Source organism: Mytilus trossulus, chromosome 5 (assembly GCF_036588685.1).
Source record: "Mytilus trossulus isolate FHL-02 chromosome 5, PNRI_Mtr1.1.1.hap1, whole genome shotgun sequence".
Taxonomy (NCBI): domain Eukaryota; kingdom Metazoa; phylum Mollusca; class Bivalvia; order Mytilida; family Mytilidae; genus Mytilus; species Mytilus trossulus.
The window spans coordinates 60575966-60592154 of NC_086377.1; the positions used below are offsets into that span (position 1 = coordinate 60575966).

Below are 16189 nucleotides of genomic sequence, written 5' to 3' on the forward strand. Positions count from 1 at the left end.
TTACTATTGCACAATCGATTACTGGTAACATGTAAGAATATAGCGATCTTCTGATGAGACTTTCCTTGTAGTGTTGTTCATATCCTCTCAGATCACCTAGTTACAATTCAGGTTGTGAGAGCGAGTTTTTGTTTTAAACAACTTTTATTTTTCTTAATAGTCAAATTGAGCATGGAAATGGGGAATGTGTCAAAGGGACAACAATCAGACCAAAGAACAGACAACAGCCGAAGGCCACTTATGGGTCTTCAATGCAGCGAGAAACTCCTGCACCCGCAGGCGTGTTTTAGTTTACTTGAACATTTGTAGTGTCCTTTTTCTTATATACATAATAGGTCGATTTTTTTGTTGCCTTTGCTATAGATACTCTAGGGGTACTCCTTGATCTAAGTCGTAAAATTCCTGAATTTGTGTTCACTTTTATTTCAAATACAATAGATCTACATAATAGGACTATCGTAAAGTGGTTTTACTAAAAACTGCATGTAATAACAAAGACGTCTAAACTGTATGAATTTGTATTGAAGACTAAAGATACAATATTAACGTCATAAGAACACGACGTCCGATCTACAATGATGGCGCGTTACGTTAACGTTCTTCTGTGCGTAATTTCTAACATTCTCCGGCCCACGAAAAGTAAAAATTTAAAACTTGTAAAATAATTAAAGTCTCTCGGTTAAAATAATAAAATGAAATTAACTTTAAAGTCCATCATTAAAATTAAAAACTTTTACCACAGTTCATAATATAATGTCACTTTGAATTTAACGTTCGATTATCTGTTCATGTTCTCCCTATAGTCCAAGTCCTGATTCGTTCTCCTGCTACACGTTTTGCCTTGCGATCTTTCGGTGTGTTTGAATCATGATCCTGTTCCTTTGTGTCGCATGTGTTGACTCCATTCGTACTTATTTCCAAAGGGTAAAGTTTCTTTATTGGCCTTGATGTTATTCCGTTTTTCGTTCTTAACATAACTGACCTTATGAGTCCATCTTGTCCAAAAACAAGTTCTTTTATAATAGCTAGTTGCCAATTAATCCTGGGAGTTTCGTCGTATATTTGAACGATGTCACCAACTTTGATATCCTGTTCATTATTACCGTTGATGCGATGAAATTCGCGTAAAGCGGTTAAATATTCCTTCTTCCATCTACACCAGAAATGCTTAATTATCTGGCATTGTATTGTATAAAGTTTGTTTGTACAAGGTTGTCGTCGACGTGTTGGTTGCTAGGATACGGTAATGATACGATTTTCCTTCCATATAATAAATGAGATGGAGTCAGTGGGTCCTCGTCTATCGGATCTGTAGATATGTATGTCAACGGACGGTCATTTAGAATCGCCTCTACTTCTATTACTGTAGTATTAAGTACATCTAAACTCACATAAGATCGTCCTAAAACTTTCTTGATACAATTTTTTGTTAATCCAATGAGTCTTTCCCAAAAACCGCCATACCAAGGCGCTCGCTTCGGTATGAACTTCCACTCTGTCCCTTGACTATTCAATGTTGCTTGAAGTGTTGGTGATGAAGTTAGCCTTTCAATTTCTTTCGCTGATGCTACATATGATGTCGCATTGTCAGATAACATGATTTTTGGGAGTGATTTCCTACTTGAGAATCTACGGAAAGCTAATATAAACTGTTCTTCTGTTAAATCTGTAACTATTTCTAAGTGTACAGCTCTGGTGCTAGCGCACGTAAAAAGACATATGTATGCCTTACTGTCTTTTCCATTCTTATTCCTTACTTTTAACGCTCCAGTAAAATCTACACCAGTAACAGTAAAAGGAGGCGCTTCGCGCAGTCTGTCTTTTGGTAAAGGTGGTGCTTCTGGGGTACGGTAATGTTGTCCTGTAACTTTTTTTACATGTGACGCATTTACGCAAAATAGTTTTCACGTTTTGACGGATTTGCGGTATCCAGTAAGATTGTCTCAATAATGTAACTGTGCCGTTAACTCCTGAATGTAAGCTTCGCTTATGTGCATCTTGTATTATCAAATTTGTGAGTTTGTCATGTGCTGGTAAAAGTATCGGATATTTCGCCATATCGCTAATCGGTGCATTGTGTATTCTTCCCGCACAACGAACTAATTTGTCCTCGTCCAAATATAATTTAAGTTGTTTGAACAGAGAATGTTTTGACTTTCCAGTTCTTTCTAAATCGACGTAAATATCCAAGTATCTGTTTTGTTGAATATCTTTTATCCACATTAATGCTGATCTGTCTATTTCATTCACGGCCAATTGACTAGTGGTCCTTTGTCTTGTCCTACAATTTTCAATAAATCTGATGACGTAGGCAGTAACATGTAGCAACTTATTGTAAGTGTCAAACCTTGAAATGTCTACTATTCCAGAAATATGGGCAATGTTAATAGAATTCCTGTCTGTGTTATCCTCGATAGTTTGTGTATTTTCTGTGTCTTCTAAATTTGTAAGAATTATTGTTTCATTGCCATTCCACTTAGGCCACAAGTTTTCTTCGTTAATCCACGTTGGTCCTTTAAACCAGAGGTCGCTGTCGGCAAATTTATCAAAGTCTACTCCACGCGATAAAAGGTCAGCTGGATTTGAGTTCGTTGGGCAATATTTCCATTGGTATTTCTCTGTAAGTTTCTTGATCTCTTGTACTCTGTTTCTTGTGAAGACGTTAAGCGGTTTTGTTGTGTTCATCCACTGCAAGACAATTTGGCTGTCAGTCCATAAAAATGCGGTAGAAAAATGTATATTTTTTCCTATATAATCCAATAACCTTGCGCCAATTACTGCTCCCATTAACTCTAGCTTTGGTATTGTTATCTGTTTTAACGGAGCAACTCTGCTTTTTGCCATAACAAGCGAACTTTGTTTTTCTGTCACAAAATATGCGCATGCTCCGTAAGCTTTAGCACTTGCATCAGTAAATATATGTAGGGTTGAGTTCGAAATATCTTCCTCTCCTTGAAGGTACATGCGGGGTATTTCCGTTTCTAGCGCCTTTTCTGTATTTTGAGCGATTTCTGTCCATTGTTTTGTAAATTCTGACGATAACGACTGGTCCCAATCTAGTCCATTCTTCCATAACTCCTGTAAAAACATTCTATTTCTCACTGTGATTGGGCTTAAAATTCCCAACGGGTCGTATATTCTAGATGTCTGTTTTAGTACATCTCGTTTTGTAACATTTTTGTTTTTATTACCAAGTGCATCCTTTTTAGCAAATGTAATTGTGTCTTTCTCAGCATTCCATTTTAAACCAAGTACCTTGATAATTTTGTCATTGTCCACAACACGGTCTTTTCTTGCAAATTCCTGCAATATCTCACTATTTGAAGCCCATGATCTAAGATTAAATCCTGCGTTGGCAAATAATGGTCGAGTCTGGTTGTAGTAATTTATTAAATCGTTTTCTTCTGAAAAACTTGAAATAATGTTGTCGACGTACAGGTCATTTGTTAACCTCTCTGTCCAGGTGCACACGTTGTCTTTCAAATGTTTCAGCAAAACAGCATTCAAAATAAAAGGAGAGCATGTTGCACCAAAAAGAACGGATTTAAAACGGTAAGTTACTAACTGTCCTGTTGGGTCTGTTGGGTTGCTGTACCAATAAAATCTTGTAACGTCTCTGTCCTTTTCTTCTAGTCCCACATTAAGAAACGCTTTCTCAATGTCTGTTGTTACTGCATATTTATGTAGACGAAACCTGAGAAGTATTGCAGCTATGTCGTTCAGATTTGGTGGAATGTTTAGTAAACAATCATTCAGTGAAGGGATATCAGGTGTTTCACGGCAACTGCAGTCGTACACTATTCTTATTGGGGTAGTTGCAGAATCCTTTTTCACCGGGTGGTGTGGAATATAATGTACTTTTCTGTCTTGTGGAATTTTGTCGTCAACTTTTTCTATAAAGCCTCTTCTCTGCTGTTCTGCGATGATTTCTCCATATTTTGTTAACATGTTTGGATCTTTTCTTAATCTATTAACAACGTTTACTGTCCGTCGATATGCAATATGTCTATTCAATGGTAGTGTTGGGTGGTCCTCTTTCCATGGAAGTTTTGCAAAATAGCGGTTGTCATAGTAACGGATCGAAGTTTTTTCATACACGTCCTGAAATTCCCGATTAAACTTAAAATCGGCGTCCATATTCTCGGTCCCAGTTGTTTCTATCTTCCAGAACTTTTCTAGATCAAACTCTTCTCGTTTGGTTGAAACAATTACATTCATCATTGATGCGTTTGTGTTCATTGAGTGGGTTCCTTTCAGAGGTCCTGAGAGTAGATATCCTAGTTTGGACCTTACTGCTGTAGGTCCCTCGCCTCTGATGTTCTCATCCTCAACTATGTTCCAATATTGGTCAGCTCCAATAAGTAATCCTATTTCAAATGATGCATCTTTATTTACGGCGTGAGCTAATCTTAAATGTTGTAAATACGGCATAGTTTTGGCAGTATGAATGTAAGTCGTCAATGGTGCGGCTATTTTTGGTACAATTAAAACATCTACTGAAATATGGTCGCCATAAATAGTCTGTAACTTAACTGTTGCAGTATCTAGTTGTTGAACTCTGCTGTTCTTGTCAGTGTCTCCAAATCCCGATAATGCTATTGCCTCTCTTCCTGTTGGTCTTATATCTAATGTATCTGCTACTTGCCTAGTTATAAACGATCTTTGGGCGCCTTCGTCGAAAAGTATATTGGTGTCAATTGTTTGTCCTCTGTAGTTTAGTGGTGCAATTGCGGTCTTCAACAAAACATTTGGGCGATCACGGCCTAGAGATGAATATAAAACTGTTGTCTCAGATTCCTCCGCGTTGTGTGTTTGTACTGTACATGTACTACTTGTACTACTTGTACTTGCAGTTTCTTTGTCGTGGTCTTTGTTGCATAGGCTTGTGTGGTGACGTCTTTTACATTTTTTGCAGTTTGATTTTGATTTACAATCTGCTACACTGTGTCGCCCTAAACAATTAAAGCACAGTCTTTCCTTTTTTACAATTGTCATGCGGTCGTTTGGATCAGTATATTTAGTACATTCTGATGAATAGTGGGGCTCCTTGCAGTATGCACAGTTTATGGTATGAGATTTCTGTGTTGAATTGGTTGAATTGTTTTTTGGCCAGATTTTACGTGATTTTGTATTTGTGTAGAACGTAGCTGTAGCGCTCGGACTCTCACCTGTTTCTTTACTGTTACCAGACTCTAAAATGGCCAGCTCCTTAAAGATAGATCTCCTAAGATCACCGAGAAACCAATCTGTTGAACCGTGTTCACGAGTCAGGTTTTTGCGTATTTCACTGGGCATTTTGTTGAGTATGACTGGTACTAATAACGAGCCGTATGAGTCTTGAGCCTGTCCGAGAGATTCAAGGCCACGTATGTATGTTTCTGTCCTGTCGTAGTAGCTTCTAAGGTGCGTAAGCGTATTCTTTTGTGCGGGTATGTCTAGTAATGCTTGCATGTACGACTGAATTATCTTATGCTTTTGTCCGAATCTTTCATGTATGAGTTCAATAGCTTTGTTGTAGTTTGTGTGCGTAAGAGCAAATCCGGCAATGGTGTATGACGCTTCTCCTTCTAGTAAAGATTTTAGGTAGTTGAACTTTTGAACGTCGGTTAGAGTGTTGTTGTTGTGAATTGCGGAATCAAAAGAATCCCAAAAGGATTGCCAAGTACGTTTCCGTCAAATGTAGGTAAATTCAATTTCGGTAGTTTATGAAAGTTGCTGCTATTGACGCTTGAATTTGAACGTAAAGACGTGAAATTGAGGTCAGTATTTTGTGAGTCATCTCTTATGCTATATACAGGACCAACATTTTGAATGGGTTGCAGTATCTCATTGTGTGGCGAAAAACTTTTAGCGGCTGCATTTAAATTTGATGTTTGAGCTTGAATAAATTTACGAATTTTGCGTATTTTCGTCTCTAAATTAAATTTATACTCATCTGTGTCAAGTATCTCTTGCTCTATATCCTCCTCTTGTACACTATCCAAAATGTTCTTATCCAAATCCTTTAGAATATCTTGCTTTTCCTTCAATGTATCCAAAATTGTTTCTAACTCGTCCTCTTCTGGTTTATCTTCTGTTTCACTTCTCTCCTCAAATCTTCTTAAAATCCTAGAAACTGCGCTTCTGTGTCCCGCTCGAATAGATTTAAGCTTTGTAGTCATCTTCATCTGGTCACGGCACCAATATCGTAAAGTGGTTTTACTAAAAACTGCATGTAATAACAAAGACGTCTAAACTGTATGAATTTGTATTTAAGACTAAAGATACAATATTAACGTCATAAGAACACGACGTCCGATCTACAATGATGGCGCGTTACGTTAACGTTCTTCTGTGCGTAATTTCTAACAAGGACAAACAATAAACAATCAAATAAATATGGAAAGATTTCAGTTTTTGGTTCTGGTCAAACTAACCAATTAATCTATATCTTTAATCAACAATATTGAATCAATTCATTTACCAATAAATGAGTTGAAGTTGAAGATTGTTGTTTGCATCTGCCGCATGCTTCAGTGATTCCCTATATAATCAACAAAATTTTTACCATGAATAGGGGGGGGGGGGGCGGGACCCCCAGCCCCCCCCCCCCCTGGATCCGCCTATGAAATGATGTGGAAAGTGTGTGTTCACAGTTTCAGTATGCAGGTTTCAGGGATGATTCCACTATGTAGTTTAGGGCCGCTTGGCGGCCCTAAAATCGGCCAGCGGCCCCCAAAAAAATATTGGTGAATATAAATTCCCAATTCAGGAAAATAAAATAAAATTTGGTATTTCCGAAAAGTTCAGGACTTTATTCGTTATAGGTTAAACCAGATGCTCCGCAGGGCGTAGCTTTATACGACCGCAGAGGTTGAACCCTGAACGGTTGGGGCAAGTATGGACACAACATTCAAGCTGGATTCCGCTCTAAATTTGGATTGTGATTAAATAATTGACACAGCATAGGTTTCTGACACAGAATGAATGTATTCAAATGAACTTAAATTTTTTGTTTTCTCTTAGAGCAATTCACTATGCTGTTGAATATTAATCCTCTCAAAAAAATGTTTGAAGAAATTTTCTTTTTATTTTTGAAATTTCAAATGAGAAAAATTTAACCCAATTTTTTATTCACATCCCCCTTTCCCTTATTCCAAAACTAATTTCAATTAAAATATTCTAATGGAGTTTGCAACAATTACTACTCATTTAAATACATGATGTAAAAAAACTGCTTGTTATCACTGAATGGTAAAGATTATTTAAATTTATCAGTTGGTATAAAAAGTGAATATACATTGTATATTGTATATAACAAAGATTTAAGTTGATTCTGGACAAAGAAAGATAACTCCAATTAAAAAAAATTCTTGCAGACATTTCTTGCTTACTATACTGGACAAAGAAAGATAACTCTTAATTAAAAAAAAATTTGCTATTTCACAATATTGTGAAATTAGATATATCTTGCCATTGCACAATACTGTGCAATTGAAAAGACTTGCTATTGCACAATACTTAATATAATAATTTTAGATCCTGATTTGGACCAACTTGAAAACTGGGCCCATAATCAAAAATCTAAGTACATGTTTAGATTCAGCATATCAAAGAGGCCCAAGAATTTAATTTTTGTTAAAATCAAACTTAGTTTAATTTTGGACCCTTTGCACTTTAATTTAGACCAATTTTAAAACTGGACCAAAAATTAAGAATCTACATACACAGTTAGATTTGGCATATCAAAGAACCCCAATTATTCAATTTTTAATGAAATCAAACAATGTTTAATTTTGGACCCCGATTTGGGCCAACTTGAAAACTGGGCCAATAATCAAAAATCTAAGTACATTTTTAGATTCAGCATATCAAAGAACCCCAAGGTTTCAATTTTTGTTAAAATCAAACTAAGTTTAATTTTGGACCCTTTGGACCTTAATGTAGACCAATTTGAAAACGGGACCAAAAATTAAGAATCTACATACACAGTTAGATTTGGCATATTAAAGAACCCCAATTATTCAATTTTGATGAAATCAAACAAAGTTTAATTTTGGACCCTTTGGGCCCCTTTTTCCTTAACTGTTGGGACCAAAACTTCCAAAATCAATACCAACCTTCCTTTTATAGTCATAAACCTTGTGTTTAAATTTCATAGATTTCTATTTACTTATACTAACGCTATGGTGCGAAAACCAAGAAAAATGCTTATTTGGGTCCCTTTTTGGCCCCTAATTCCTAAACTGTTGGGACCGAAACTCCCAAAATCAATACCAACCTTCCTTTTGTGGTCATAAACATTGTGTTTAAATTTCATTGATTTCTATTTACTTTAACTAAAGTTATTGTGCGAAAACCAAGAATAATGCTTATTTGGGCCCTTTTTTGGCCCCTAATTCCTAAACTGTTGAAAATAAAACTCCCAAAATCAATCCCAACCTTTATTTTGTGGTTACAAAACTTGTGTCAAAATTTCATAGATTTCTATTAACTTAAACTAAAGTTATAGTGCGAAAACCAAGAAAATGCTTATTTGGGCCCTTTTTGGCCCCTAATTCCTAAAATGTTGGGACCAAAACTCCCAAAATCAATACCAGCCTTCCTTTTGTGGTCATAAACATTGTGTTTAAATTTCATTGATTTCTATTTACTTTAACTAAAGTTATTGTGCGAAAACCAAGAAAATGCTTATTTGGGCCCTTTTTGGCCCCTAATTCCTAAAATGTTGGGACCAAAACTCCCAAAATCAATACCAGCCTTCCTTTTATGGTCATAAACCTTGTGTTAAAATTTCATAGATTTCTATTCACTTTTACTAAAGTTAGAGTGCGAAAACTAAAAGTATTCGGACGACGACGACGACGACGACGACGACGACGACGACGCCAACGTGATAGCAATATACGACGAAATTTTTTTCAAAATTTGCGGTCGTATAAAAATATAGGCAAAGCATGTGAAGTGTTCCTATATTTTGACTTTAAATAGTGGACGATTTGATTATGCCAACATGTGGTAAACAATTTAAGCTGCGGGAATCAATTGATTGAAATGTTATGGGATTATTTGATCTCGTAAACGTAGATCGCCCAGCAGGTTGATCAAAAACATGGTGTTTTTTTTTTTTTTTTTATCAAAATTGGTGTGAAAGCAGACCTCGGCTAGAGATAATTCAAATTTTGATATAATATTGATGAATCCATTTTAATGGGCACTGATCTCGTAAAAGCAGATCGCTTAGAAGAGCTGCATGGTTCTATAATTTGATGAAAATAAATTATTTCATATTTTGCTCTATTTCATCAAAAGACAAAAGTTTGAGCGTTTTTGAAAAAAAAAATGTTGATGATGAGACCATTCATGAAATTCAATATGTCACCATTTAAAATGGAACTGTTTCAGAAGTTATGAAAATGATCCTTTCTTCTTCTTAAGAATACCATCAACTTTTTGAGAATTACTTTTCAGTGCATGCATAAATCGTTTTAAGTTAATTCCAAATATTGTTTTATTTATTTCTGAAATTTACAATTTTCCAAATAATTTTAAGGTTCACTGGTCAATTGCTTTTAATATCTTATCTATTAAGTATATAAACTTTTTGTAATTGTCTTTCTGAATACGACAATGGACCAGTTCAATTTGAAATCCTTTTTAATCAAGGTAAACTTATAAAGATGACCTGTTGAAAAAATACCAAATGGATGATTTTTTTTGGTGTTAATTAATTAATATCATGAATATGGCAAGCCATTTTGCTATTTAATTTAATTTCAAGATATCTTATACACTTTATAAGATATCTTGTATAGTTATAAGATATTATATATAAACTATATAAGACATCTTAAATAAAGGTATTCATAAGATACCTTTATAATTTTAGGAGATATCTTTATAAGTATATGAGATATCTTATAAAATATACGGTTGATAAGATATCTTATTCAAATTTCTTTATAAGATATCTAATCTGAAATATATTCATAAGATATCTTTATAACTTTAGGAGATATCTTATAACATATATATAGTTTATAAAAGAGGGACGAAAGATACCAAATGGACAGTCAAACTCATAAATGTAAAACAAACTGACAACGCCATGGCTAAAAATGAAAAAGACACACAGAAAAACAATAGTACACATGACACAACATAGACAACTCATGAATAAACAACACGAACACCACCAAAAACTAGGGGTGACCTCAGGTGCTCCGGAAGGGTAAGCAGATCCTGCTCCACATGCGGCACCCGTCGTGTTGCTTATGTGATTACAAATCCGGTAAATAGTCTATTTCGGTAGGTCAAATTCATGAAAGGGAAGGGGATTGTAGTTACGACGTAAGGAACATATCCGATATCATTTGTGAAACGGTTATTCCATAACGGTCAACCAACTCGTGATGGCGTCCGTAAAATTTACAAAGTAATTACACCTTATATAAGAATGCCAGCTTTTGATTGGCTGATAGTCAGTGTATTTTTCGCATATTCTAACATTTTTTCTCATTTCAAACGAATCTGACTGTTTTTCACCACTGCCGGTGAATATGCCTCAAATACCATGGTATTTGCCATTTTGGATATTCCTTTTTTACCCTCGCGAGCATCTTCCCGGCAATTTTTTTTCGGATATATGACGTTACATAAAGTCGCGTATTAGTACATGTATAGTTCCCGTGGTATATTTTATGACAGTACTTGTCCTCAAATAAATATTTCCTTTTCCTAGTACAGAGAGTTTAAATCAAAATTTATTAGGTGTAATTAAACAGATATATCATGTTATGGAGGGGTATTTGCAAAAAATACAAGTCTTGGGACAAAATTTCCCTTGCCTAGCGGCTCGGGAAATTTAAAATCTATAAATTTTATGAGATATTTTATATAATATATAAGGCATTTTCTGTGAAATGAAATTATAGAAGATATCTTATATATTAAATGAGATATCTTATATATTACATAAAATATCTTGACATTTGATTAAATAGTAAAACAGCTTGCCATAGATTAATGTTAGAATAGCTTGTATATATCATGTATATGTTTATGTATATGTAATATGCCTAGGTTACTTCGAAGTAAGGCGTCAAAAAAAATAATATTATAGCCTTTCAAGTCGTCATAATTATTTGGACTTATTAATAAGTGCATCATGTGCAATGATATTCATGTAACACAACTTCCCTGGTCGCAATCCATTAACTTTCAAGTAATCTGGTGATCATATCTATGAGATTAGAATCATACATATCATAATCAGTAGCCAATCCATGATTATTCAAAATGCTACAACTTCTTTAATCAGAGTACGGGTTAAACTTAATATACATTTTCCGTTTTTACAGGAATATGATATGATTTCGTCTTAGATTTTATGCATAAAAAAATTCCCAATTGGGATAAAAATTCCCAATTTGATGTTCAAGGGACCCATTTGAAAACACCTGGAATCATCCCTGAGGTTTAGTTATCTTATGTTGTTCCTCGTAAAGATAACATTTACATAATAGCTTTATCGTTGTGTCCCTGATTGCTCTAAAAAAAACTGGTCCAACACTAGGTTCACAAATTAGTAAGTTTCTGTGTATCAGCTTACTACAATTGGTCAGGATTAATTGTATTGTCGGACTATTGGTGTGTCGGACCAATGGGGCGTCGGACCAATAGGGTGTCGGACTAGTGGGGTGTCGGACTAACGGGGTGTCAGAACATCGGGGCTGCCCCTAGATATTTGGACAGGATTTACTTCCGCTAAATGAAAAACATCATCTTGAGTAAACACAGCTGATATTTAAATTTTGTTTTACAAAAAACATGGTGCCACTTTTATGTGACGGCGACTATAAGGTTGCAAGTACTGACATACCCTACATGTTTTTACGGTCTCAAAAAAGCAAATGTAAGTCTGTATAAATGGATACTAGTTTCTTAGTTTTCAAGTTATTTTTAAGTGTCTTACATGTTATACATTTTTTTCACTCCAGTTTATAACCAAAGTATTAACCATGATAACAATATTTGACAGTAAACTTACTTGGTCTAGTTCAGTATTTTTGTGATTTACTTATACAGGGCAAATATAAGTCGAGGGAATGAGACCAACGTACGTTATCATAATTTGTACATGTCCATTGTATGTATGTTCTGTATCTCTCTCTTTTAGTAGGAGCACCACCATGGGTTATGGTGTAAAAAGGAAGATATTTAACACACTGTATCGGTACAGATTTAATGTGAGCATTTGGCATTTGCCTATCCAGTTTCCCAGACTGGCCGTGACGGGTCTTACTACCAGAAAGTTAACCTTCCCCTAAACGGTAAGGTCCACCTCTGGCAGGAGCACCACCGATAGCAAGTAGTTTCGTAGCTAGCTTAGACAATTCGTACCTCTGCCATTTTTTACCAAAATTTCCATTTCGTATTTAAGATTAACCATATCGTAACCACGATAAAAAAAACATTTCGTACCATATCAACAAAATTCATTAATTTACCATTTCGTACCCCTGGACTTTATAGTACATGTTTACTATTTCGTATCATGTATTTGTAGAAGCTCTACATACCCGTAGCCAGGGGGGTTCGGGGGGTTCGGACGAACCCCCCCTTGAAAACAAATAAGCACTGTTAAAGTCAACGTTCTCGTCGAATTGTGACTGTTAAAGTCGAGTTTGTGAGTCCAACGAACCCCCCTTTGGAAATTCCTGGCTACGGGCCTGCTCTAACTATTTTTAAGATATAACATTTTGAACTTTTTTTTTAACATATAACATAAAGAAATTGCACCTAGCCGTAGAAATTTTATAAAATCAATTATTGGTTTGACTTGCGAATTTTAATATTTGTAATTACACTTTGTTGGTATTGAGTTGTAATTACACTTTGTTGGTATTGAGATCAAAACCCCATCTAACGGGTCATTATTTATTTTTGGTGCATATTTACAATCTGATGAATCTGTAGATATAACTATAGAACTAATAAAATTTGTTAAAAGATATCAACATGATCAATTGCTGTTTTCAGGTGGAAAGATTAAACATAAAGGGCCAGATTATACATTAATAATACATCAATGATATATTCTTATGAATGATAGTATATAGACAGCTTAAGTTTTATGAAATACTTAGCGAGGGTTCGGTTAGTAGTACATCCGATCATTTACCAATTTTAGCCGAAATAGGGTTGCAACATAATCCTCATCAAATATTAAATTCATTTAGTAAGCTACCAGCATGGCATAAAATAACGGACAATCAAATCGAACTGTATAAACAATTCTAACACGAACCGTTACACATTCTGTTAAAGAAAATGGACTCGGATAATGCAGATATTGATACTTTATACAACGATATGGTGACTATCTTTCATGCTGCAGCGGATTAAACAGTCCCGAAGTGCGGTTTTAATCCTTTTACTAAACCGTATTGGACATCTGGTGTTAACGGATTGTCCACGAAACGGAACGAACATGATGGAAAGCCTTGGTTATTGATGGTCGCCCTAGAGGTATGCATCACGATCCATATAAGTTATACAAGGTATAATTAAACTCTTGAAGCGTAGAAAAGCTAGTGGACATGATAAAATTCAACATGAACATCTGTTGTATGGTGGAAATACTTTAGTCCGATGCTTAACATCGTTATTCAATCTAGTTGTGAGTAAAGGTCGTATCCCTTATGTATGGAAACTACTAGGTCTCCTTGTTGCATTATTTAAAGGCAACAAAAAACCTAAGACTTCACCGGACAGTTACCGACCAATCAATTTACTAAAAAGCTATGGATTTTTTTTGGAAAAAAAAGTTTGTTTCCAGTTTTTGGTGAAAAAAATTTTTTTTTAACACTCAGCTGCCACTATATGTAATGCTAACATTGAAAGAAAAAAAATATTTTCGACTTGTCGCCAAAAAAATAGATTGTTCTTCGCCGAAGGCGAAAAAAAAGTTTGTCCAGAAAAAAAATCCATAGCATTTACTTTCTTTAGACTCTCAAAGGAAACACTACGGATTTATTCCTGATATCATTGACATTTTAAAACAGTATTCATTTGACTTATGAGTTATCTTCTTGACTATATTGCAGATGGAACATTTCCATCATAACAAATTTGGAAGTCTATCGTTTATAGCGCAGTTGATAGTATACAGATAAACAATTGGTTAGACCGTGTTATTTCTGATGACAGCTTCGCAAGTTTCAGGAATATTCACACGTCAGTGACAATTACGGAATTTTGGAAAAACTCAAATTCTTTTAATGAGATTAAAACTTCCTTTTTAATCACCAAATTACTAACTGAAATATCAAATACAACAAGTAATACATGTGATATATGTACAAGGAATTTTAAAGATGTTTATGTACACGCTTGTTGCAATTGTCCAAGTACTAATGCACAGCGCGAAGTCTGGTGGGACATTTTAAGTGACAATTTTCCAGTGCAGCTTTACTGTGAATTAAGCATGTATGACGACGAAATCCTGTTTCAAATGTTACTCGGTCGAAAACCACTGACATTTTTTTCAAGCATAGATGAATCGGTTCAATTTTTCAAGCTGTGTCATGCACATGTTTTCCAGTGTGAAGCAGAATATAGTCGATCTCTTAGACAGTGTAATTAGATGTGTCAATACATGATGTGTCACTGCTTTTATAGACTATTTATATATCATCTTTTGTGTGTTTAACTTATAATACTTTGCTCTTATACTAGTAATGTGTGTTTAATTATGTTGTAACGTTTGATTATATTCATTAATTGTAGTTCATTGAATCTCATTTATGAGGAATTAAAGATATGAATGAATGAATGAAATGGACTTGCGAATTTTAATATTTCTAATAACACTTTTATTGTTTGTTTGCCAGCTGAATTGCTCCTTAATTGATTTTCAACTCGTAAAATATGAGGTTTATTAACCAACAAATGAATAATGAGTTGCGACTGTTTTTATGATAGTAATTTAAATATATTTAATTTTTAACATTTGTTTTTTTGCTAGAAAATGCACTGATTAGAAAAGGGACACAACTTCGCTGATTTTCACATGTATGCACAAGAAAACTGCCACGAATAAAATTGTCAACAACGAATTGACGTCAAGTGGTAATTCATATTAGATTTTTTTTCAAATATGAGAGCTAGTGTGCAATAAAATTCATTTTTGGATAGCTGAGTATTAAAATAGCCTTTGTATTGTGTTTATATGAACATCAAGGTTATGTAATGTATGTAATATAGGGTGTTTTCTGTATGACAGTCCGTATTTGCATGTACCTACCATACATTGGTCCGGCAATTATTGTCATGTTTTTTTTCCCCAACTTTTTAATGGCACGAACTTTGTGAGGGTACTTGTGGACGTGCTACCCGTTCTGACGTACAATATAACACTTTGATGTTCCAAAAATACTTTTTAAGGGCATTGTCTTTCATCCTGTCGGCTCCCTTTATCATGTTTATATATGGGTAAGTTGTGAGCGTGAGAAAAAAAATCAAAGGTCTTTGAGTTTTCTAAAACGCATTCAGCACCAGATGTTGCAGATGGCTCCAGCCGGGTATATATAAAAGGAATATTTTTTATGCAACCGTTATTACGCAAAATGGAGCCCAATGAGAAGGAAAAGAAAATGTAAGTACCTTTATACATGTACATTTTAAAATTTATTTCGACAGTGTTAGTAGTTATATAAGGAAACAGAACTTAAAATTTTTTGATGTTGAGCCATTGCAATTTTTAGTAGCTAACCAGCTGATATCTGATATCTTTATAGACCCGCATAATGGCAAAATATTTCAATAGCCCAGGTCATAATAAATTGTGAATAAAAAATGATTTATTTTAAGAGTATTTTAGGGGTTTGAGGGTTAATGTATATAAATGGTATTTAACGTCCAGCGGCAAGTTAAATAAAATATTAAGGACGAGAACATTAATATAATAAGATATGAATGTTTTACCCTGTTTTGTGCAAGAATTTCGTTTTTGAAAACGATTCCACTCTGGTTTTTGTCTATGTATTTCTATTTGTATCCATCTGATGAGTTAAGCCCTTTTCAATTGATTTTTATAGTTTGTTCCTATATTTTACTGTTACACCACTGTCCCACGTTAGGGGAGGGTTGGGATCCCGCTAACATGTTTACCCCGCCACAGTATGCATGTATGTGTATATGTATGTGC

At 34.7% G+C, this 16189-nt stretch overlaps 2 protein-coding genes across 2 annotated transcripts in view; both read right to left on the minus strand.

Annotated features, from left to right (window-relative positions):
* Nucleotides 1-12128, minus strand: part of LOC134718140 (ankyrin repeat domain-containing protein 50-like) — a 56280-nt gene extending 44152 nt beyond the window's left edge. Inside the window, exon 1 of the mRNA XM_063580630.1 lies at nt 12029-12128. The gene's annotated coding sequence lies outside the window, so the exon portion shown is untranslated. The remainder of the gene's footprint in view (nt 1-12028) is intronic.
* LOC134718141 (uncharacterized) lies at nt 1173-6161 on the minus strand. The gene is made up of 3 exons (XM_063580631.1): nt 5894-6161; nt 2097-5567; nt 1173-1840 (listed from the first exon to the last, which is right to left on the minus strand). The coding sequence occupies exons 1-3, from the start codon at nt 6159-6161 to the stop codon at nt 1173-1175; spliced, it is 4407 nt and encodes a 1468-aa protein (XP_063436701.1).
* Nucleotides 12129-16189: the final 4061 nt, after the last annotated feature.